Source organism: Lampris incognitus, chromosome 12, assembly GCF_029633865.1.
Source record: "Lampris incognitus isolate fLamInc1 chromosome 12, fLamInc1.hap2, whole genome shotgun sequence".
Taxonomy (NCBI): Eukaryota; Metazoa; Chordata; class Actinopteri; order Lampriformes; family Lampridae; genus Lampris; species Lampris incognitus.
The window spans coordinates 30,315,124-30,340,891 of record NC_079222.1 but is presented as its reverse complement, the minus strand read 5'-3'; the positions used below and the strand labels follow the sequence as shown (position 1 = coordinate 30,340,891).

The 25,768-nt window shown below is 44.9% G+C and overlaps 1 protein-coding gene across 1 annotated transcript in view; it reads left to right on the top strand.

Annotated features, from left to right (window-relative positions):
* Nucleotides 1-851, top strand: part of nsmfa (NMDA receptor synaptonuclear signaling and neuronal migration factor a) — a 41,996-nt gene extending 41,145 nt beyond the window's left edge. The window contains exon 16 of the mRNA XM_056291081.1: nucleotides 754-851. Coding sequence (XP_056147056.1) covers nucleotides 754-851 — 98 coding nt within the window. The remainder of the gene's footprint in view (nucleotides 1-753) is intronic.
* Nucleotides 852-25,768: the final 24,917 nt, after the last annotated feature.

Here is a 25,768-nt window from a genome sequence, read left to right as displayed (position 1 = left end):
CACACACACACACACACACACACACACACACACACACACACACACACACACACACACACACACACACACACACATTTTTTTGATTTTGGGAGCAGATGTTCATTGAGACAACTGTTTCTTAAGTAAAGATTTCATTAATTCGTGGGCATTCGGGTGGCGTGGCGGTCCACCAACACGGGGATCGCTGGTTCGAATCCCCATGTTACCTCCGGCTTGGTCGGGCGCCCCTACAGACATAATTGGCTGTCTGCAGGTGGGAAGCCAGATGTGAGTATGTGTCCTGGTCGCTGCACAAGCGCCTCCTCCGGTCATTTGGGAAGCCTGTTTGGGGGGGAGGGGGAACTGGGGGGAATAGCGTGATCCTCCCACGCGCTACGTCCCCCTGGTGAAACTCCCCACTCTCAGGTGAAAAGAAGCGGCTAGTGACTCCACATGTATCGGAGGAGGCATGTGGTAGTCTGCAGCCCTCCTCGGATCGGCAGAGGGGGTGGAGCAGAAACCGGGACGGCTCGGAAGAGTGGGGTAAAAATTGGGGAGAAAAAGGGGTAAAATTCAAAAAAAAAGAAAAAGGAAAAACAACTGATTTGTTTATATTTCATCTTATATCTCTGGCCCAGCTTTTCACTATCTTTTTGTCTCGCTCATCCGTGTGTGTACAGTTTCCATATTTTGGTTATTTCCAAAAGTTGCAAAAACTCTATTTGGGTACAACTTATGACACAGACATTTCCATCTCTGCCCTTATCAATCCAGGCAAAGAAATGATCGAGATGTACTTTGACTTCCGTCTCTACCGCCTTTGGAAGACTCGCCAGCACTCCAAACTTTTAGACTATGAGGATCTGTTGTGACGGAGGACCTGGTTGAGGATACACCCCAGCCCTACGAAACCAGGCAGAGCCTCCTAAAACTGGCTTACGACTGGACACTGATCAACTGTTGTGCTCAACAAACCCTAAATATAAAGCCCCATCGTACCTGCTTTCATCCTGGAGGGGGACTGGGAGAGGAGGATGAGGACACCAGGAGGACATGAAGAGGTCTAGAATGGAAAGGCTTGTACATTAGAAAAATGAAGAGAAGGAGGGAAATGAAGGGAGTTATAGCAAATATTATGCACTTCCTCCCACCCTCTTAATTTTTACTATTTCTCATTTGTAAGGTTATAGGCGCAAAAGCGGTGGCGCAGTGGTTAGCGCGGTCGCCTCACAGCAAGAAGGTCCTGGGTTCGAGCCCCGGGGCAGTCCAACCTTGGGGGTCGTCCCGGGTCGTCCTCTGTGTGGAGTTTGCATGTTCTCCCCATGTCTGTGTGGGTTTCCTCCGGGTGCTCCGGCTTCCTCCCACAGTCCAAAGCCAAGTAGGTCAGGTGAATCGGCCGTAGTAAATTGTCCCTAGATGTGTGTGTGTGTGTGTGTGTGTGTGTGTGTGTGTGTGTGTGTGTGTGTGTGTGTGTGTGTGGGCCCTGTGATGGACTGACAGCCTGTCCAGGGTGTCTCCCCGCCTGCCGCCCAATGACTGCTGGGATAGGCTCCAGCATCCCCGTGACCCTGAGAGCAGGGTAAGCGGTTTGGATAATGGATGGATGGATGGATGGATGGATGGATGGATGGAGGTCCCAAGGTATAGGGAAAACAATAGACACGACTGGGGCTTGAACGGCAAGACTTGGAGAAGTTAATGGTGACGAGGTTGAATGTGATGAACTCACTCTCTCAACCTCCTGAGCAAAGCAAAAAGAAGAATCAAAAGTATAAAAGTGTTTAAACAAACGTTTCCTGCCACATATGTGTTGCATACATACCACCCATGCTTCAGTAACCTTTGAACTCATGTTCTTATATCATTCTTTCACGTTTTGAGAGAGGTTGTCCAATAATTTTCCAACCCAGGAAATATGCATACATAAGAATTCCTATCTAAATGTGTACATATATATGTATATATACCACATGAATATATATAGCATAGCTTTAGTCATGCAAAAAATACACCACAAGAGACTAACGATACATCGTTTATTTTTTTGATGTGTGTTGTTGTGCTGTTTCATATGGAAATACTTTGGAATAACTCAGGTTTCAGCCATAGTGTGATTAATCAGTTGGTGGGGTGGATCAGATATTGTAGTCTTCATCACCACCACTTGGGATGAATGGAGCATCTTAAGACGTTTATTCTAAACCGGAGGAGTCCAGAGTCATGTTTTGATAAAGAGACAACAATTATAAAATGCTTATATTGTGTGTGTGTGTGTGTGTGTGTGTGTGTGTGTGTGAAATATAAAATGCTTATATTGTATGTGTGTGTGTATGTGTGTGTGTGTGTGTGTGTGTGTGTGTGTGTGTATGTGTGTATGTGTTTGTGTGTGTGTGTGTGTGTGTCTGCCATGCTAGCACACTGTTAGGGTTAACCATTACATTTGGTCCCCTCAAAAAAAATTTCTCTCTCTCTCTGTTGCGCACTCGCTCTCTGTCTCTCTTTCTCTCTGTCTCGCTCTCTGACTGTCTCTCTCGCTCTCTCTGTCTCTCTCTCTCTCTCTTTCTCTCTCTCTCTCTCTCACTCTCTCTGTCTCTCTCACTCTATCTCTCTCTGTCTCTCTCTCTCTTTCTCTCTCTCTCTCGCTCTCTCTCTCACTCTCTCTGTCTCTCTGTCTCTCTGTCTCTCTCACACTCTCACTCTCTCTCACTCTATCTCTCTCTGTCTCTCTCTCTCTTTCTCTCTCTCTCTCGCTCTCACTCTCTCTCTCTCTTTCTCTCTGTCTCTCTCACACTCTCACTCTCTCTCTCTCTTTCTCTCTCTCTCTCTCTCTCTCACTCTCTCTTTCTCTCTGTCTCTCTCTCACTCTCACTCTATCTCTCTGTCTCTCTCTCGTTCTCTCTCTCTCTCTCTCACTCTATCTCTATCTCTCTCTGTCTCTCTCTCTCTCTCTCTCTCTCTCTCTTTCTCTCTCTCTCTCTCTCTCTCTCTCTCTTACAAACAGTCTGCTATGACTCATGATGTCAGATTCAATGTCATAGCCAGCAAAGCTCAAGTACTGTAAGAGATGCCCTCTGTATCAGAGGTGAGACCACTTAGCGAGCCCCCTGTCAGGTGTTTTGGCTACTTGCACCATCTGCTAGACACTTTTTGCTCCATTTATAGCAGCCAAGCAAGCTATACCGACTGCTCTTCATCCACAGGGCTGTGATCCAGTCAGAAAATAGGCGCTCCATGAAGTAAAACTGATCTGCCAGGAGTTTAAGCTGTTAAGGTGCCATCTGCTGCCCATGCCAGGTGTCAGCAAGTTAAACCCCAGACTTATGCACTGGTACAGAGACAGAGACAGAGACAGAGTGTTTGTGTTTTTTGTGTACATTCCTGTGTGTGTTTGTGTGGCCATGTGTGTTTGTGTGTAAGGGATCATCACACTACCTCAGTGAACCTGAGGATCCAGCTAAATGATGGTCAAACTGGGAGGCTACTGGAGCATGGTCTAGGCTTATTAACAGGCGGCAGTCAGATTCAACAAGCACATGCTTGCATGCACACACATACACACAAAAATATACAAACACATAAAAAGGGCACATGCTCTTCAAGCCACGATATTCTATATATATATGGTATATGTAAGGTTAATGCTTCTGCATTTGTCATCTGTTGTGTGGACGTGTTGACACTTGTAGCGTCATGGAAAAAGTTTTGTGGGGTCGAAGGAAACAGATTCCGCCACTCTGTTCTCCAGTTTGCATGCAGATCCACAGTCGGTAAGACCACCTGAGCTCGAGTGCTTCAGGTGCCCTTGCCTTTCTCTACTAATACACCGCCAGCCCACAGTTTCTCTGGAGCTGGCTCTCCTGAGTCTGAGTCTCACTGTATTTGTTTTCCCTTCAGCGTCCTCCTACCCAATGTCTCATTATTAATCCATTTAACTTCAAAATCAAAACCCTGATCTGTTTAGTTTTCTGCTCATGAGATGATGCCCTGCGAAACTGTTGGATTCCATGGAATATTTTTCTTTCCGGTCCTTAACCTAATCTCATTTTCAGATCATTTGTAAAGCGTATAATAGAAACTAGACCGACGAGCAAGTGAGTGGATAATAAATACACTGAATTCAGCTATTGGGTTTTTTTCTGTGAAGTTGAAAATTATGCTTACTTTACAATAAAAAAACTAATATGTAATTTTGAAAGGAATTTCTGGCAATTAATTATCTGGTCTACATTTTTGCTTGAATTTATTGGGCTTAACGCCACAATCCTGAAAATCGTTGTCTTTTTTGATTTGCCGACACCTATGATGACACGTAACTGTTGTTTCATGTTAGATTATTTTTTGTCTTACTTGAGGGAATTTGTTGCCATGGTCTGTACATTAAAATACAAGTATACCTCCATATATATTTTCATACATACATCTATATATTCACACATGGGTACACAAATGCTATTACATACTAAATGCATACATTCATGGGTACATGGCTACATATAGATATGGACAAAGACTTTCAGTGAGCTATTTTGTGTAAAATCTTCTATGGCAGCAGGGACAAAACCCATGTTAAAGCAGACTGACCAAATGGGAGTAAAATGAATGGGTTGAGGGGGTGCACGGGAGTCATATGCTTTACCTGTAAAAGCTTGGTTGTTGAGTGCTGAGAGGTTGGGGGTAATAAGGTCATTGATTTTGGAGACAGTGTGTTGAGTTTGTTCTTGTTACTAATGATTGACATGGTAAATGAGCAGATGGAGCCATAGAGTAGTAAGAGTTTAATTATGCTTTTGTAGTGCAACAACAAAAGTTGGGGGCTAACAGAAACTGCTTTACAGATGATAGAGGGACTTTGTAGGCAGTGTTTATGTATGTCAGTTGTGTGTTGATTAAAACTGAATTTAGTGTACAAGGCGAGTCCAAGATATTTGAAGAGCTCCACCATCTCAACAGTCTCAGCACAGATAGAAGTGGGGTTATGGGCTGTGAAGTGTAAACTGAGTGTACCTAAGAACAATACTTCTGTCTTTGTGGCATTTAGCTGCAGGTAGTTATCTGTGTACCATTGTGTGACATGGGAAATTGAGTATTCTTAGTCTGTAATGGAGTTATTGTCATCACAGAGTGCAAGTTTGGCAGTGTCACCTGAGTATTTCCAGTATGGAAATGGCTCAGAAGACAACTTTGTGGGGCTCTGGTGTTGGTGATGATGGTTGGGGTTATTATCGTGCTCCCTCTTCCTGTCCAAGTTCTGTCACAGAGCAACTGTGTACCAAGTGGATGAGGAGTGAGGGGGACATTGAGATGATGGAGTTTCTTGATCATCCAGTAGAAATGGATTGGGTTGAAGGCAGAACTGAAGTCAATGCAGAGAACTTTGGCAAGGTTACCCAATTATTGGGAATGAGTGAGAAGATGACGGCGCGAATTCCTGTTTGCAGCGACCTCACCCAGTACCGGTGTGGGAAGATGGCGGCCTCGCTCAGTACCGTCCATGCAGTGTCTTTGTCCATGTCTGTGTCTTAGGTTGTGTCTTCATTTGTTGGCTGGGAGAGCTGGTGCTGGATCGGCTGGGATAGCCTTACAAAAACAGTAGTTTATTGAAGTGTGCTATTAGTATAGTTATTTAAAACTAAAAATCAGTGACTATACTGATTTACCATGCAGACCGGCAGTTCCGATAACACCGAGGTGGTCTGGCGGAGGCCTCGCCTAGCGTTGACTGTGTTTTTAGTATTGTCATGTGGAGTGCGGAGAGGTGTGTCGAAGGTGTCTGGCTAGGAGAGCTAGCATTGGATCGGCTGAGGGAGTCTGGTCTGCTGTGTCCGATGAGCCCACTGACCACAGCCCTGCCCGGAGCTGCGCCTGCAGAGACAACACCGAGGGCAGTCTGACAGAATGCAGAAGCGGGGCAGGCTAAGCTAACTACTACCATGCAGACCGACAGTTTTCACAGTCATCCTGGCTGGCGTTAATTTTCTTGGACTGATTTTTTGCTTAGTTTGGATATATGTGTTAGTTTTGATATATGTGTTAGATTAGATATATATGTTCTTGTTGTTCTTGTAGTTTTTGGATATATGTTTTTGTCTTTGTGTTGCACTGCTGTGGGCTGGGGAAACCATATTTTGTTTCATTTCATGTATGTAAGTACATGAAATCAAAGGACAAATAAATTGTTCCCGATTCCTGATTCTAGGTGTTGTCAGAGGAAGTGGAGAAGACATGCCACAGCATCCTCTGGTCCCCATTCGATCTTGTAAGTGAACTGTTGGGGGTTTGGCTATGGTCCATCAACTGGAGGGATTGAATTCAGGGCCAGCTTTTTTCAGGACCTTCATTATCATCGAGGTGAGGACAGTTGGCCAGGAGTGGATTAGTTCTGATGGTGGATGTTTTCCAGAGGGTGGGTACTAATGCAGTCCTGTAGGATTAACAGAAGATGGAGTGGACGACAGGAGACAGCGCCGTTACACAATCTATAAGCAGCCTCACCAGGATGCTAACTGGTCCTGGCTCACTTGTTTGTACTGGCTCAGCCACTAATGACCATACTCCACTGTAAAAGGAGCATGATGTGTTGGCTCTGAGAAGGTGTTCTCTTCTTCAGTAGAGGAGTTAGGGTCTGTTGATAAGCTGAACACCCAGTGAGTGTTCTGACCTTTTCTTTTCTTTTTTTGGACAAACCAGAAGTATCTGTTGGCAAAGACTTTTTGCCATATCTGCTTGTTATCCACAACATCTTTACTTCCTTTATAAACTTGCCACTACCTACATTTGGCTGTTATGGAGAAGATGGTATATATATATTTTCCTGGGGGTGGTCCTGCCAGACAGTAAACACTGAAATTAGTTAAAACAAAAGCAATGATAACAATACATTTTATTTGTATAATACCTTTCATTGTCAGAGATTATCTTAAAATACTTTAACAGTGCATTAAAACAATAAAAACAAACAACAACAAAGATACTACTCAGTTAAATTAAAAGCTTTTCTGAATAAAAATTTATTAAGAGCCGTTTTAAATGATGGCAGTCTGGGGAGCCCTTGGGTAGTCCCGGAGGGCAAAAGTAGTATTTACTTATTAGAAAAGTGGTACTTCATTCATGACTTTTGTATTTTTTGATTAGCAATTTCTTAGTTGGCTACACCAGAGATAGAAAGCATCAAACACATGTATGTACATGATATTCTTCAGGACAGCAGCCCAAAAAAATTATATAGTGAGGACTCTGACTCAGGTGTGGGAGAAAACCATTTTCTTCTTCGTCATCTTTTTCTTCCTTTTCCTGTCTTCCCTGAGTCTCCTCATTTTCTTTTTCCCCAAAAAGTATTTCACAGGAGATCTAATTAAAGATGTAAACATCTCTTTTGATGCTCAGTCTGTCTGTTTATTTCATTATTTATCTTTTGATGTGTTTGAGCAACATTAAACAACAAACAAACAACATATTGAAACACTGACCAGATACATTTCTTTTTGTTGGGGTTATTTTATCTCCGTTAAATAAAACTTAGTTACACATACAGCAATTGTGATCCTCCAAATCGACAAACTGTTAAAAGACAAGAGTTATGTAATACAACTCTGGGGGGAACAACATGCGACTGCACTGATGAGATTGTAATTTATTGAAACCTCTTGAATCACCGAGCATTCAGAGTAAAAAAACAAAACCGTTTTGTTCCACTATTTTTCGTTTTTGTTTGAGATAATCAATGAAAACAAAATTAATTGAGGCTCTGAATCTGTGGTCTAACTTAGAGTTCATATCCTCTTAAAACTGCTGTAAAGTGATTTAAGGACATGTTTCCATAGGACATGTGGCTTGAACTGCATGAGGTTATGGTTTTCTGCCCCCTTTGCGCTTTGGAAAATATACAATGATTAATGCCTTTAATCTTTTTTATCCCCCCCCCCCCTCCCCCCCCCCAGTTGTACTTGGCCAATCACTCCACTCTTCTGAGCTGTCCCAGATGATCCAGGGAGGGGTGCAGACTACCACGTGCCTCCTCCAATACATGTGGAGTCGCCAGCCGCTCCTTTCCACCTTACAGTGAGGAGTTTCACCAGGGGGCCGTAGTACGTGGGTGGATCACGCTATTCCTCCCAGTCCCCCCCACGAACAGGCGACCACGTCAAGGGTAGTGCCTCTGCCTAATTGGGTGCCACCACTCCCCCCATAGGAAAACAATAGCAGAACCAGCGCAGAATTGTTTTGCTGCTGATCATATGTGGGCACTTTAAGGTGGATGGAAGCACCAACACCCTATGCCTTACTGCTGGGCCAGCACAGTCTTTGTCACCATCGCTTGACAGCTGTCAGTATAGCGGTCTCTCCTGTTCACCCAGACAAAGAGCAATGTTGGGGTGGTCAATTTGCGCTTGCTTAGTTTCACAAGTCAGTCTCTAAATGCTTCGCTCAACTAGCAAACCAACTAGTAGCCACTGAATACAATCTCCCAGCTTTCGTCACTAAAACTGGGTGGAAACTTTTTTTAAATTATTTTAGCAATATATTATTTATTGGGATAACTTAGATTCTCTATGTAAGGTCATAATAACTTGAAACTGGCCTTTTTTTGTTTTTGTTTTTTTACATGTACGGCCATAATTTGTGTGACAAGAAGGAATAAAAACGGGCTAATTGGACATCCTTATCTTATCGCATGACAAATATCAAACCTAGGAGTCGTATCATGTGCTAGCTTAACTGAGTTGTTGCATCCTTTATATAATGTCTTGACAGCTCTCAGAAATTGGTTCCCAAATCCAAAACACTTAATATCTTGAAAGATAAATTGGTGGCTTAATGTATCAAATGCTCTGTAAAAATCAATAAATAAAATAAAACTATTGTCCAATATAAACTTAGCACAAAAAGTAAGGGAATTTGTGTCAGCACCTGGGGTACCAGAAGCTCAAAACAAGAGTCAATAGCAACAGCAAAATAAGCTGTTTGGCATTGGCAGCAGTGTTGTAGTCGAGTCACTAAACCTCGAGTCCGAGTCGAGTCTCGAGTCCCCAGTGTTCGAGTCCAAGTCCGAGTCCGAGTCACCAAAGAAAAGTCGAGTCGAGTCCGAGTCGAGTCCCCATTACCTGAGTCCAAGTCGAGTCACTATTACCCTAGTCCGAGTCCGAGTCATCAAGGTTGAGTCTGAGTCGAGTTCCAAGATGGCTCCAGTGATCCACTCGGGCACAGTCAAAGATCTGACATACAAATAAAAAAGGTCTACATTAAACAAAAATGACACAGCTGTCACCATTTCAAAGGCAGTTTATTTACTTTGTGACACGATAGCCAAACAAATGCACACCCACACACTCGCACACATGCACGCGGAAGCATGCGCGCACACACACATTTTTAGAACAGTCTGAATTTCTTTGACATTCTGAACATTGGATGTGCTTCAAAACACATTGATAGCTTTGAATAGCATGATATTAGCAAATGGTGGAAACAGTATACAGAAGTAAGTTCCACAGCATACAATACATTCATAAAAACTAGTCAAAAGACATTGTCTCTCAGGAATAGTTAGGAACAAAAGGCTGGTGGCACTAGTTTTAAGCATACACGTTGCATTTCAAAAACACAAGATCTGACAGCATGGAAATACTCAACCTTGCACGGTGAGGCCTCATCAAAATGCCTCCATGACTAAATACCCTTTCAATGGGCGCACTGGAGGCAGGGACAGAGAATACCTGTGTGGCAATCTGATAGAGAGGGTAGGGAATTTGGATTTGTTTTGCTGCCAAAACCTGAGGCATGGGACTGAGTCAGAGTCCTGCTCAGCGATCAAGTTGAGGTATGCAGTCAACTGAGCCTGGCCAGACGGCTTCTTCTCGGTGGAGGAGGGAGTCCTCCTATAGTGGGAGAACATTCTCAACTGCTTCTCAGGAGGAGACTCTGAAAGTTCACCTTCCCCTGGTCCTGTTGCTTCCGCTGCATCTGCTGTTGATACCGCTTGCTTGTCACCCTCTGCCTTTATATTCTCTGAAATGAGAGGGGGCATGGGGGACTCATTACAAATATGTTATTGACTAGGCCTACATGACAAATGACACGCCTATGTGCTTTATTGTAACACCTTCAATGATATAAACATCACAACAATCAAATAGTTAATCACTTAACTCACGTTAATCAAAACATTTCTCACCTTTGATCTCAGTCTTCAGCACATCTTTGATGTCACTGTCCAGCTGCACATCATGTTCTAGCCACTGGAAGCCAAATGCTGGGTCCAACACAGATGCTATGAAGTAGGCATTGGTGAAAGGAAATTTGGTGGGGCCTCTTCCTTCAGCCGGCTCACATCCTGGTATCTTGACTGCACTGAAAACCTCTGCAAACCTTGTTTTCAAGGAGCTCTCCAGAGCTCTCACCAGAGGCCCACAGTATCTGGCTTTTCCTCTTATTTCCTGCAGGTAACAGCGCAGAGTGAGGACACAGGGCACAATCACACCGACGGTGACAGTGGTCTCACCCTGAGTTAGGTTGGTTGCCTCTAAGAACGGATCAAGAACTTCGATCAGTTCTTTAAGCTGAGCATACTCTCGCGGGGATAAGATAAGGCTTTTGTGCCCCTCTGATTCCAACACACTGGACAGCTTTTGCATGTCTAAATGCACATAAGCCTTCACCTTCTTCAGAGTGGAATTCCATCGTGTGGCATTCGCTGTTGGAATTGTTGCATCACCAAAACACGCTTCAAAGCAGTCTTTAAACGAGGTGCCACTGTGGAGGAGGTTGGCTGCATGGGATAGCTTTGCTAGGGTGCTTGACAGCCCACTGTTGTCTTTCAGACCATCTTTTATGACCAACTGCAGTGAATGTGTGAAGCATGATAGTCTCTGCATCTTACAGTTCTCAGCCAAAGTGTCATTGACTGTCTGTTGATCTTCTGGCATCAGGTCTTGCCATATTTCATCATCCTCCTCAAATGAGCTGGGATCATGAGCTTCAGCATCACAAGGATCCTCTAGGGGAAAGCTGGCCTGGAAAGCTTTTCTCATGTTGGATGCATTGTCAGTTATGACAAAGTTGATCTTGTCCTTAATCAGGTATTCTTCAGCACAGCATTCAAACATCATTGCAATCTTCTCTCCTGAGTGTTTCCCATGCACTCTTTTGCAGGAAAGAAGATATGACTGAAGGCTGAGTTCCTGTTTTTTTTTATCCATTGCCACTGTGTGTGCTGTCACTTCAAGGAATGACCGCATCTTTCGATCACTCCAAATGTCTGTGGTAACAGCAACACTCGATGCTTCTGCCAGCTGGTTCTTTATCTGTTCTTTCTTGACTTCCACCATTCCTGGAATGGTCACAGAGGAAATTGTGGATCTTGCTATGGGCCGGTACTGAGGGTCCAGGACATGCAGCAAGTGCTTGAAGTCCTCGTTGTCAACGATGGAGAGTGGCAAGCAGCACTTAATGATTAGATCTTTTACAAGGGCATCACTTATAGCCTTCTGACGTGGATGTTTGAGGTCGTACATCCTTTGCTGTCCATCATTTAAAAATGATGTGATAGTCTTCTGACCTGAAGCAGCTGGCATCACATCTGAAGCAGTGGAGGCACGGTATTCTTGGAACCTAGGGGAAGATAGGATACACACTTTAGCTTGCTGATGCCAAACTGTTTCAAGTAATCTTTCTCACAGCAAAAAATGTGTAACGTTATAGCTATAACAATATGCAATAACAATACAAATGTTACACATTATACACATAGTTGTTTGAACCATAACCAGTTAAGTTACATATTTAGTTATCTATATAACTAACATTACCATATTAGTAGATTAACTAATGTAAGCTAGCTGGATAAATGAAAAGTATGAGAAAAGATACATAATTTATGAGACTAACAGGACAGGGATTAATTAGCAAAACCCAGTCATTTAATTATTGATTTAAGTATGTTACATGCTACCTAGCTGAGCTTTAACTCTCCATCCTCCGTGAGTCTGTATGTTTATTCTGTATGGATCAGGGAGGATGTGATTTTGTTAGAAGACAGAGCCAGTTCATAGTACTGTTCAAAAGCTACGTCGCGCATGTCTATTTTTAGAATTTGGCACACCCAATGCTGTATATATGCAAAGAAAATTATCCACATATTTACAGTAGCCTATGCGGTGTCACCAATCACCATACGGTTCGGTAGTTTTCGGTACATCGGGGGGGGGGGGAATGCCACATCCGTCAAATCTCGTACCGTCTCCAGCTCTCAAGAAAACCAGTGGCGGCATCCACATTAGCTTTCTTCAATTAGTCCATTTAGCGAGTAATAGCCTACAATTATTTTTATTTGCATTGTAAAGTTGTGCACATTTTATCAACATTATTTGTGGATGCATATAGGCTAGACTTCTTCCTTCTCCGCACTTGGAGAATATTCATGGCGGAGATCTGCCATGTGCGGATTTGTTATTGCTAGTTAAGATTAATGCTAACACGGTAGTTCAGAGTGGTGTGTTTTTCCGTTAAATGTATGCTACTTGGTAATTAGCTAAATGATAAATAAGAAAAATCAGTTTTAATCTCCCTGTAACACGAAGACGCTGCGTGTTACTTACCAACTCATCATTAGTGAGATGGATGGCACGCTCGTACCGAAAGCGAACCGTACTGTGACTTTTCTGTGCAATGCTGCATTAGCATGCTAACAGTAACGTTACTTAACTTACCTATACAATTTCACTCTGTTCTAGTGATATGATATACCCGCCACACCACCTAACCCAACATCTTGGACCAGTGGTTGAGTTACTTCAGAGGCTATTGTTACCGTAGCTAGATGGCTAGCTAGCTAACGTTAACTGATCACCAACCATATCGTCAAATGACTGCATATCACTTACTTTTCTGGGTGCATCCTTGACAGATGTCTGTTGAAGGTTGAGGTTGTCCCGGTCTTCTCCTCAATAGTTCGTTTACATATCGAACATCTAGCAGTGATCTTGCTGGAATTTGTTGTAAAATCTGTGTAAGCAAAGCGCACAATTCGGGGCGTCTCTTTAGGCATCTTCGCGCTACTGAACATGACGGTATGCACGCCACGTGAATCCGCATGTAGGTGGAACACACGTGCCTGCCCTTACACGAAATTGAATAATGTTACAGTATTAATATAGCTATCAATATATTTTAATAGGGCCTATTATTTTTAAAAAATCTAACAAAAACAGTCTTTATCAATTAAAAAGTCAGAGTCCGGGTCTCCAACTTCCGAGTCCGAATGCAGTAAATTCGCGAGTCCGAGTCCAAGTCCGAGTCATCAGTGCTCAAGTCCAAGTCGAGTCACGAGTCATGAAAATCAGGACTCGAGTCGGACTCGAGTCCGAGTCCTGGACTCGAGTACTACAACACTGATTGGCAGAGAAGATTTGGCAAATTTTTCATGGGTGCAACCCACATACTCAGCTCTGCTGCTCATCCCACAAATGCATGTTCCTTACAAATGTGGCACCATTTAAAAGGGAAATAAACAGGCTCTCCAACGGTATAAGATTTATTGCCAAGAAGCATTGTTACAACAAAAAAATAATCTACCAAACACAAATTTCCTTACTTTTTGTGCTAAGTATATATTCATTAGAATCAGTCATGTCACAGCAGCAGCAGCAACTAACACAGTAACTAAAAATGGGGCTAATGTCTTAATAAAGACTTTATAAAATTCACTTATCAACCCATCATTTCCAGAGATTTGTGGTCTTTAAGAGAGTCAGTACAATTTTGTATCTCTGTTAAACTAACTTTCGGGTCACAAACTGATTTAAAACTCTTATCAATGCCTATAATGTAATTTTCTATGTCTTTAAGAAACATGTCCATATGATCTTCATTTTCATAATCAGTAGTATATAACTTCTGATAAAAATTAGTTACATATTGCGAAATGACTTTTTCGTCTTCACATACCAGGTTATAATTTTAAGTTTAAACAGGGAAGATATCTCAGTTTCTTTTTTCTTTTTCCTAAATTAAAGAAGTATTTTGAGCATTTTTCACCTTGTTCTAATCACTTCCTCCTAGACCTGACAAAGGCACCTCTGGCCTTATCCTCAAAAGTTTCGTCCAACTCAAGTTGAAAATTCTCTCAGTTCTTCTCCAGACAAGCTTACTTTCTCTGATAGTCTTTCTATTTTAGGAATTATTTGGGATTCTCTTTACCTGTTTGCTTTAGCAATCCTTTTCCCAACTGATAAAGCTAAATTTCTGATGTCATATTTCATTAATTCCCAGCATTTTCCAAAATTGTTGGTTAAATTTGCCTGTCTCCAATATTTGTCAACTATTTTTTGGGTTTCATTTTTAAATTGGTTCTTTTGTAATAATGTTTTATTTAGTTTCCAGTAATCTATATTAGAATTATGTCTAATCGATATTGACCTTAATTGTAACAGCCTTATGAGCCATAAAAACTGTGGGTTCTATTAGCACTGAATCCACCTTATCATCTATGTCTAAGGAGACCAATCAGAATCGGAATCAGAATCATGATAATTTACTCATCCCCCAGGGGAAATTGAGTCCTATTACAGACACTCATTCATGCTCTAGTAAAGAAAAAACTAAAAACTAACAAGATACAAGATAACAGGAAAATAGAAACAAATAGAAACCAGACATATATACGGGATTGCTGAGATCTGTCCTTATTACTCCAGGTTTATATTTTTTTGGTTTCAATGTCTATTTCTCCAGATGTCGATGAGGTCCATCCTACCACATATATTTTCTAATCATTCTGTCTTTGGGAGAGCATCTATCCATCCATCGCTGTATTAAAATCTCCTCCCCATAAAAAAATTTGGCTGAAGGGAATGTTAATAACAACTGGTTGAGTTTACTTTCTACTGTTGAAATATAACTGCATCATTTTGCTTATTACTGGAGGCACAGATGTTTTCAATAATAAACTGAGAGTGCTCAATATGTACGAGAAGAATTATCCATCTGCCATTTGTATCTTCCGGGGTGGGCAATCTTATATCCAGAAAGGGCCAGTGTGGGTGCAGGTTTTTGTTCCAACCAAGCAGTTACACACCTGATCCCACTAATCAACCAGTAGAGTCTTTGCTGAGGAACTTGATTAGGACACATAGGTGTGTAACTACTTGGTTGGAACAAAGACCTGCACCCACACCGGCCCTTTCTGGATAAGATTGCCCACCACTGCTAGGTGATTGATAACATGACCTTTAAAATTGTCCTGTAGTATAGCGACCCCTGCTGATCTGTTACTACCGAAGGAAAACCACACATGTTTTTCCCTACTGACTACTCCAAAATGACACATCTGTTTCTCAAACATGAGTTTCTTGGACAAAATAAAAATCACCACTCTTGTTTTGGCAATATAAATATAAACATTTCCTTTTTACTCGTTTCTAATACCGCTGGCATGCATAGATAGGACAGAAATTTACAATAAAGAACACGAACAGACAAAAAAAGATTATTTTTACCTCTTAAACTCTTCTGCTTGATTGCAGGCATCACTGCACTAGTGCTGAACATTGCCTAATCAATACATTGTGTAATTCGTAAAGTTATAGGTCCGATCTTAAGCAGAATATTCTATCTTACCGAGGAGCACAGCAGTACACTTACCTGTGTTTACTTTGAAGTCCTTTCAGTCTACTTTAATATCTTTCCATAAATGCCTTATTTCCCACGAAGTAGGCCTTGTCGCCACTCCTCCCCGATGCCCCCACATCTGGCCACAGACGACTGAAGTCAAATCCCCTTTGAAGTAGAGCCGGTTGTTCCTCAGGTAGTTGTTGTTCTAGGATCCAATCTCTCTGGCTGTCCTGGACAGGAACCTAATGATTACCGGTCGAACTGCCCGGTCGGATCCTCCGTCTTTAGGTCTCCCGATTCTGTGGACAACATCTATTGCAGTTATAGCTGTCCCGAACTCAAGAGACAGGTAGCACTGCTCGACAGATATCATGGACTCGTGATGATAGGCGCGGGTTATATCGTCGGCTGTAACGATCAGCCTCATTGACTTTAAGCTCCATCTCGGTGACTTTTTTCTGAAGCTGCTCACATTTGTTTTTTTGGAAACACATTCTGGTTTTTTTTTTCCCAAGTCCGCGACTTCTTGATGGCAGTTATCCAGTGACTTATTTAGTCTGTCGATTTGAATTGTGGCCCTGAGATGGCCTGTCCGGGGTGTCTCCCCGCCTGCCGCCCAATGACTGCTGGGAGAGGCTCCAGCATCCCGCGACCCCACGAGCAGGATAAGCGGTTTGGACAATGGATGGATGGATGGATTTGAATTGTGTTGTAGTGGACAGCCATATCGGTTTGGTCTGCTCTTTCATTTATCTTCTCGATGGTGGCTGAGGTGATGGTGTTTTGCAGCTCAGAGAGCGTCGCACCGTTTGAGGTTTTGCAGGGATGTGCTTCCTCTTTTCGGGACACCTTTCGCCTTCTTCTTTTGATGTTTCACTGGCGGGTTTGGAGAAGAGGCACATGCTTCATCGTGTTCGGCTCGACAAACGTAAGAATGAATCTCTCGGATGTTTCCTTTTTCTTTAGTAATTGCAACCTCCATATCCTGGTCTTAAAGAATTGTCTTAATGATGAGTTGAAATTGGTGAATTTCAGAAAATCTTTAAAATGTAAAATAATTAAGGATTACAACTTAGTATACATTCGTCTTTTTTTCGTCCTTTTGTAATTCTGATATTCTAGGTTAATTTAAGGACTGTACAGGATAGGCAACAATAAGCCTTGGGCTTCAGCTGATCCTTTTTCAGTCACTGATTGATCGAGAGTTGTGTGAAATGGACTGATATAAATATGTACGTTATGGGTTTTTTTCTGTCTGTCGCATATGCACACAAATATATGACCGAAATAAATCATTCATTCATTCATTCATGCATTCAGTCATCTTCCAGTCGAGAGAGTTCGTCTTCACCGGAGCTTTCCATCTGTAACCAGGTTAAAATTAATGTTTTTATTTTATTTTCTATTTTATCTGAGTGTTAGAGGTAGGAACATGGCAGAGGGTGGTTCGTACGTAGGTGGGGGTAACATTGCTGATCAGGATCTTTTGGATCGCCAGTGTGCTATGGAGAGGGGGTACCAGTTAGATGTGGGTGGGGGTTTACGGCTAGGTGTAGGTAGGAGTTTCGGGCAGCTCTTAGAGGGCGGGGAACCAGACACCAGAGCACCAGGACCTAGAGACCCGACCACATTTGGCACTCCTCAGTTCACCTCCACACGCTACGTAGAATGGGCCAGGCCAGTTATCAGCGAAGGGGCTGTGCTGGGTAACAGCGAGCAGCCAGTGGGTGAGTTAGCCATGCTCATTACTCGGTTAGCAGAGAAGATAGGAGAGTCAATCACTGCTAAGCTGCAGGAAACACAAATGCTTAGAAACACACACACAGACAGTGCTAGGTCTGCTGAACCGTGTTCGGAGACAGCTCCTAGTGTTAGAGTAGTAATGCAGACAGACGCTAGGGAGCCTCCTATTTTCAGGGGCGATAGCTCTGATAAGTTTACAGTTCATGAGTGGGAGAGCCTTATGACTTTGTATTTGAGGAAGCGAGCCATTCCAGTTAGTGAGCAGTCACATGAGATTCTAGCTAAGCTTATGGGGAAAGCAGGGGACGTGGTGAGGATAAAGCTGCGCAACACATCTGTCGACCACATAGCGAACCCCCACATTATTTTTGATGTACTGAAGCAACACTTTAGTGACTTCACATACTCGAGCATGCCCCTGGCGGACTTTTACAGTACGCTGCCCAAGCCAGGTGAGGACGCTATGGAGTATTGGATTAGGCTTAATAAGACAGTGGAGGTGGCTGACGAATGCTTGAAGTGGCAGGGCCGTAGTATTGAAGAGCCAAGCCACGAGGTAAGCATGATGTTTATCAAACACTGTCCAGATCAGTCTCTTGCCAATGTTTTTAAGTTCAAGTCCGCAGGGAAATGGTCTGCTAGCGAGATCCAGGAGAGGCTTGATGAGCACATGCTGGAGAGGAAGTCCCGTGTTGCTGCAGGTGGACAACGTGAAGCAGGCGCGGTAGAGCGTAGGTTCCATTCACAGGTTCATGTCCCTGTAGTCGACATGGCTCCCGACTTGAACACGACCGTGCCGGTGGTGCTATCTCCCGTCCCGGCTCATGCGTCATCTCCTATACCATTTTGTGCAAGGTCTCCTACACCGTCTCCTGCACCTGTCTCTGGCGGTGATGATTATATGAGGAGTTTGGTGAGCTTGCTAGACCGTTTGGTCAAAATGCAGACTCAGGTTCCAGTTAGCGCTGCAGTCCGGACACCGACGCAGACTCAACCGCCAGCTAGCGCCGCAGGGCAGGTGTCAGACGCACCGCAGAGGTTGTGCAGGGTTTGTAAGTCTCCGGATCACTCCACATTTTCCCACTGCAGCCGGGAGAACCGATGTATAAACTGTTTGTCTCCTGGTCATTGGAAGAGGGACTGTCCTCACCCTCAGCCGCCCAACCAGCTCCGTTCTCAGCCTGGTGGAAGAGCTGGTCGTCAGTCTCGTCCGTTAAACTACTAAACCCACACCTAGAGAGGGATGGTGTGGGTAATGTAGATGTATCCCTCACTGATGTCTCCGACCTGGCTCACTTGTATGAAGACAAGTGTGCCAAAGCACCTCAGGGTTCGCGTATGGTCATTCAGGCGACACAGAGGATTCAGGCTTTCAGTGACTTGTTCTATGCTCCTGTTCTTATCAACCAGAGTGTGCAGCTTAATGGCATGTTGGATACTGGCTCTATGTCATGCAGTATCAGTGAAAATGCAGTAGAGAAGCTCCGCTCTGGGGGTGTTTTACCTGAGAAGCAGCAGCCTGAAGAGAACATTGTCTTGATTGGCTGCGGTGGTCTGGAGACTAGGCCTGATGGTTTTTATGACCTCAACATGCAGCTTTATGGTGTTTCCTTTGTCATACCCACTCTGGTCGTGCCCGGTCAGCATGATGATCTGATAGTCGGCACAAACGTCATTAAACATGTGGCCCATGTACTCAAGAGTGGTACTGAGTACTGGGACATCGCGTCCAGACAGGAACATCCGTCTAGTCCTGACGTTGAACAGTTCTTGTCCATGTTCACGAATGTAGAGCGCTGGAGGGGTGGTGCAGTTCCTGAGAAGATAGGTACTGTTAAGCTCACCCAGGCCGTGACACTCTTACCGAGGCACGAGCACTTAGTCTGGGGCAGACTTCCTGCTAAGGTGCCTATGTCAGCTGGAAGCACTGTTGTTGTGGAGCCGACAGACTCCAAGGCCATGCCACGCAGTGTCCTCGTAGGTCGACTTGTCACACCGCTCTGGGGTGATAGGTGGGTACCCATGACTGTTGTCAATCCATCTGACAAAGCCATCACACTGAAAAGGAACTGCAAGTTGGCTGATGTGTTTCCATGCTTGGCGATTGAGGACTTTAATGTTTTCCAGGGACTGCAATCAGTTGCAGGGAGGCATGAGTCCAACGCCACAGATAGTGCCTGTCCCCCTGTCCAGCCGGCTAGGAGTTTGTCAGAGCTCGGACTCAGTGACATTGACCTCAGCTCCTGTCAGGTTAGTGAGGCATGCAAGTCCCAGCTCACTCAGCTGCTCACCGAGTACCATGACATCTTCTCCAGGGACTCTCTGGACTGTGGCGAGGTCACAGGATACACACATCGCATCCATCTGGTGGATGAGCGCCCCTTTCGCTTGCCCTACAGGAGGGTTCCCCCAGCCCACTATCAGAAGTTGAGACAGGTTCTCACTGATATGGAGGAGAAAGGGATTATCCGGAAGTCCTCGAGCGCATACGCTTCACCGCTGGTTATGGTATGGAAGAAGGATGGCGGGCTTCGGATCTGCACTGATTTCAGATGGCTGAATGCTCGGACCTTGAAAGACGCTCATCCCTTGCCACACCAGTCGGACTGTCTTGCCGCGCTGGGTGGTAACTGCCTCTTTAGTACGATGGACCTCACCTCTGGCTTCTTCAACATCCCAATGCATGAAGATGACAAGAAGTACACTGCTTTCACGACTCCCCTTGGGTTGCATGAATACAATCGCATGCCACAGGGCCTTTGTAATAGCCCTGCAGCCTTCATGAGAATGATGATTGGGATCTTTGGGGATCTGAACTTCACGAAGCTTTTGTGCTATCTTGATGATCTTCTTGTCTTCGCGCCGTCAGAGGTTGAGGCTCTGTCGAGGCTCCGCACTGTGTTTCAGAGGTTGAGGGAGAACAACTTGAAACTGGCTCCGAAGAAGTGTCATCTGCTGCAGAAGCGGGTGCGGTTTTTGGGCCACGTGGTTGATGGCGGAGGTGTGTCTGTCGATCCCTCCAAAGTAGAGGTCATCTCCAACATGACAGTGCAGGATCTCATGGAAGGTGATGGGTGCACGCCTTCTGTTCGTAGGATCAAATCTTTCCTTGGTATGGTATTTTACTACCAGCATTTCCTCCCGAACTGCTCCTCCGTGGCTAAGCCCCTGTTCGCCCTTACAGCTGGACAAAAGAGGAGGGGGAGGTCGGCTAAGGATAAGAAGCCCCATGGCAGCTTCCGTAAGCTTACCTCCGCAGACTGGACGGTGGAATGTGGGGAAGCATTTGATCTGTTGAAGACGATGTTACTGGAGTGTGTGGTGCTTGCCCATCCAGACTTTGAGGTGCCTTTCATTTTGTCGGTCGATGCGTCTTTGGACGGACTCGGCGCGGTGCTGTCTCAAGTGCCCCGAGGAGAGTCCAAGGCCAGACCTGTTGGTTTTGCAAGCAAGTCCCTCAGTGCCTCACAGCGGAAGTATCCAGCTCATAGACTGGAGTTCATGGCGCTGAAGTGGAGTGTTTGTGAAAAGTTCAGCCACTGGCTGAAGGGTCAAAGCTTCACCGTTTGGACAGATAATAATCCGCTGACTTATCTCCTAACGAAGCCGAAGCTTGACGCGTGTGAGATCCGCTGGGTGTCTAAGTTGGCGTCTTACACCTTCGATCTCAAACACCTGCCAGGGAAGAAAAACGTGGTGGCGGATGCATTGAGTCGCGACCCTTTTTCCAAGCCCGTCAGTCAGAGGCTACTTAGGGAGCCCTACCCGGCCCTTGTTCAGGAAGCCGACGGGGTTGAGGGGGACTCTGTGCAGGATGTTTTCAGACTCAGTTGCCAGTCCCAAACACTGAGTAGTGCGCGATCTGGGTTTGCTTGTGATGCAGCTGAGGTCAGGGCTTTTTGTCAAGCCAAATGTGACTGGCCTGATGCATCAGTATTCACAGCACTCAGTTTGGTCCAGCACGTTCAGCATCTGTCGGGTGGTCAGGATACACTGCCAATGTTATCCACCGAGGAGCTCAGGTTGAGTCAGGAGCAGGACCCCTGCATCTCCAAGGTGTTGCCCTTTATCGCTGTTCGGAAGCGGCCATCGAGGCGTGAGAGGCATGGTGCTGACCAGAAGGTCCTCAGGCTGCTGAAACAGTGGGAGAAGTTGGAAGTCAATGATGGTGTCTTGTACAGGGTGACAAAGGACCCAGTGTCCAAGCAGAGGAGGTCTCAGTATGTTTTACCTCTGAGTCTGAAAGACAAGGCACTGTCTGGCATCCACGATCACGCTGGTCATCAGGGCCAGGACCGTACTCTCTCTCTTGCAAGGCAGCGTTTTTATTGGCCTGACATGGAGAGGGATATCAGAGCATATGTCAGATGCTGTCGGAGATGTGTGTTTGGGAAGACCCCAGAGCCAGCTGCTTGCGCGCCCCTGGAGAGCATTAAAACCTCCGCACCGATGCAGCTTGTGTGTATGGATTTCTGGTCCGCTGAGGACAGTAAGCAGCGGTCGGTCGATGTCCTAGTGGTTACTGACCACTTCACTAAGCTTGCTCACGCATTCCCCTGCGCCAATCAGACAGCGAAGCAGGTCGCCAAGAAACTCTGGGATCATGTATTCTGTGTTTACGGGTTTCCGGAGAGAATACATTCTGACCAGGGCACAAACTTTGAGAGCAACCTGATTGCAGAGCTTCTCAGGTTGGCGGGTGTAGCGAAGTCCCACACGACGGCCTACCATCCTATGGGTAATGGCGGGACAGAGCGGTTTAATCGCACGATGGGGAATATGCTCCGTTCCCTTCCGCTTCAGCAGAAGCAACAGTGGCCTCAGCAGATCCATTCTCTCACGCTCGCGTACAATGCCACTGTTCACGAGACCACGGGTTACGCGCCTTTCTTCCTGATGTATGGGCGTGTCCCAAGACTGCCGGTGGATGTTATGTTCAGGCAGGTTTTGCATGACCCTCACGTTGTTGATTATGACTCTTATGCTCAGTCTCTGCTTTCCTGTCTAAGGAGTGCAATGGAGATCGCTCAGAAGCACTCCACGGCTGAGCAGCAGCATCAGGCGCGACAGTACAACAGACATGCCAAGGGCACTGTCCTGTCTGTCGGGGATCGTGTTTTGGTTGCGAACCAGAGTGAGCGAGGGAAGAGAAAGTTGGCTGACAAATGGGAGAACGGAGTGTACACGGTTGTCGGTGTCAACCCCAATATCCATGTCTACAAGATTCAGGATGCAGAGGGGCACACCAGGGTGGTGCACAGGAACCGTTTGTTGGAGGTCAACTTCTTGCCCCTCCCTGAGTTAGATCAGGGTGAGGAGTCCAGTACAACCAGTCAGTTGCTTGACTGCGCAGGGTCCAATGAGGAGGACAGTGCAGATGGCCTGACGGTCTCAGGGGATGCAGTGGGGCTAGCAGTCTCATCACTTGGAGACTCACCTAGATCTGAGTGGGCAGAAGCGGAAGAGTTCATTCCGTCTAGTCTGGTAGTCAGTCCTGTGGGGGCCACTGCTCAGTCTCCACCCAACACACACGCACCACACAACACACATGCACCACACATAGAGGCATCACACTCACTCGATGTAGGTGTTATATCTCACACTGATTCGCACACAGGGGCACCACCCTCACTCGATACAGATGTTGCAGCTCGCACTGTCTCACGCACACAAGTAGAGAGCGATGGTCGGGTTAGGACACGCACAGGGAGGGTGGTGAGGTCAGTGAACAGGTTAATAGAATCTATGGCTCAGATGCCATTTCTACGGAGTGTGAGGGTTTGAACTTTGATGGAGGTTGGAGTCATTCAAACTAGTTTAATGTGAGTTATTAGGTGTCTATCAGACAGGGTTGTTTTGGGCCAAGTGCATGGTGTGGCGTATCAGGCGTCACATTGATCTAAGGGAATTCTGAGACTTGATCAACCTCATTATTTTCTGGACCTCGTAACCAAGGTAGCTCCTAAGTTGACTGGAGGACTAGGTCCTTCTTTTCACTTGTGCCAGTAGTCAGTGATGGGCTTTTCCTTTCCTCTTTCTCTTTTTATCCTGCTGTCAGGATGTTGGTGAATTTCAGGAGGGGTGAATGTAACCAGGTTAAAATTAATGTTTTTATTTTATTTTGTTTGAGTATGAAATATCACCAAATCCTGTCTGTGTGCTGTTATTTGTGTTTACTACATTTTATTTTATGTCATTATTTACTTTTATGTGTTTTACAACGACCGTCATATACGTGTACTGTCGTTTTAAGAGAGAGGTCTTATGGGTACACGGAAGGCGGAACGCGGGAGAGGCCATTTTTGTTTTGTGGGAGGAGTCTCAAGCAGCAATCGAGCCGAGCCACGCGTGTTTTCTTACCGTGGGACAGTTTTGCGGGTTGAGGAGAACGTAACCTTGAGTATCCCTGTAAGAAGATACTGCAAGCTGTGGGATAAAATACTTGTTTATCCTTTCTTACATCGGAGTCCCGTGGACGGTTTCTACTTCTAACGCACACGAGTGGAGTCCGGGCAGTGGTTGAACTTCGACCCCCACGTCCGTAAGAAACACCGCTCCCGCTGGAGGACTGGACGGTTGTCGAAGGGTTTGAAACCAAAATAAATGGCAAGGTGAGCCAAATAGAGTCCTGTGTGTCCCCCCTCCTTCCTTGATTATGATGATGATGATGATGATGAGAGACTGAGGGCCCCCCATAACACCTGGGACCCCACCGAAAATAGAACACAACGCAGAGCTGATGATGGAAGTGACGGGCGTGCAGCAGGCTGACCAGCAGAGAACAGCATAGGACTGCCCCCGTTACACATCGTTGGCGCTTGCTATTAGCTTCAGGCTAGTTGTAATAAATGATGTGGTGGAAGCCATGTCTAGCCAGTCGACGACGTTTTTTATTCTGTGGTCTCAATACAAACACAGTAACACAACAGCAAAGTTACAGTGCCGCCTAGCAGTCACACTGAGTAATCCACTTCTTATTCAAATACACTACACTAGTCAACATAAGCTTCGCGTTTCATTTCTCTAGATGCAGATCTAAGGTGTAAGCAGCAGTAAGATACTTAGCGGGAAAGCTCCGTTGTTTCTTCAAAGACAATTCTTCGATTTTTTGGCTATAAAAAATATGCTATAAGAAGAGTTTATTCAGAAATTGCCACTTTTTCCGGCTAACTCCTCGGAGCACGACTGGTCATGTCGCCAGCTTGAGTCGATTTCCTCGCTGCCATTGTTGCAGCTATCTTGCATCTAGAAGTCCCCGGCCATTGGTAGGCGGAGATGTCCGATTGTCTGGTATCGCAAGACTCGCACTTGATGGGAAGAGGAAGAGACTGTTTTGGCCAACGCTCCTAAATGACTATCTGTAGTGGATAGAGGGATAGAGGGGAGGGTTGTGTTGTGCAGTGGAGAGAGGGAAGGCACCTTGCCTGTGATGTGGGTCAGCTCTTACACTACTGTTAACAGTAGGTGACAGAGAGGAGCGATATGATTGATGGGCGCTCTGGTAATTATATTCTTTAGAGATGTGACTGTGTTCATTCAAATGCCGTTCTCTATCCAAAAGTAGTGTCACAAACAACAAGTGTCATATACATCAGACAATTAGGGTAGGGACACTAATCTGGGTCCCCAGACAGTCATCTGAATTTCTTGTTCTGGATGGGGGCCAGCTTGTGCTCCTTGCCAATAGAGCAGACATGTTTACCCCCCATAGAACGGGTTGCAGACAAGGGTGCCCCCCTCTCTGGGGCAACCTGGGCTTGCAGCCGTCCTGGGTGGGGTTGGCCCTGGAAGTGACTGTCCAGACGCCTCAAGGGGGACATGGTAGGTAAGGTTCAACCTGACCTAATATCCTCTCACCGACACTACTGCCCTGTTGCTCTACACATACCATTCTATTTTGGTATTGTTAGCTTTACGATTTACATGGCCCAATGAATAACTTGAAACTTGAAATTCAGTTGTCTGTATCCTATTTAATGAAGCATACAGTAATTTGTGTTAATCTTTGCTATCCAGATGATCTTTCTCAGGAGTAAGAGATGAACCTTTTGTAATTATTGCAAGTATATGCAAGTAATTAAGTGTCATAGGATACAATGCTATCTATTGGTAATTTTCCTCTAAATTAAATCATAGGCCTACTGGATTTAAATCTGTTTGCAGTGGGGCAAAACAATTTGATTGGAATAAAATTCAGTCAAGAACCATTACAGAAAGGCAATTGTATTTTATTTAAATATTGAATTGGACACAATATGTATATAATTAATTCTGAGGTCCCAATTTGTTAGAACCTTGCATCATGCTACAACAACTCAGTGTTATGTGATCAATATGTTGGCGTGCATTTGTGGTAAAGAGCCCCATGCTTTTCTAAAATAAATGACACTAGTTCTACAGAATGCAAAGCTGTGAACAATAACGGTTACTAGTTAGCCTG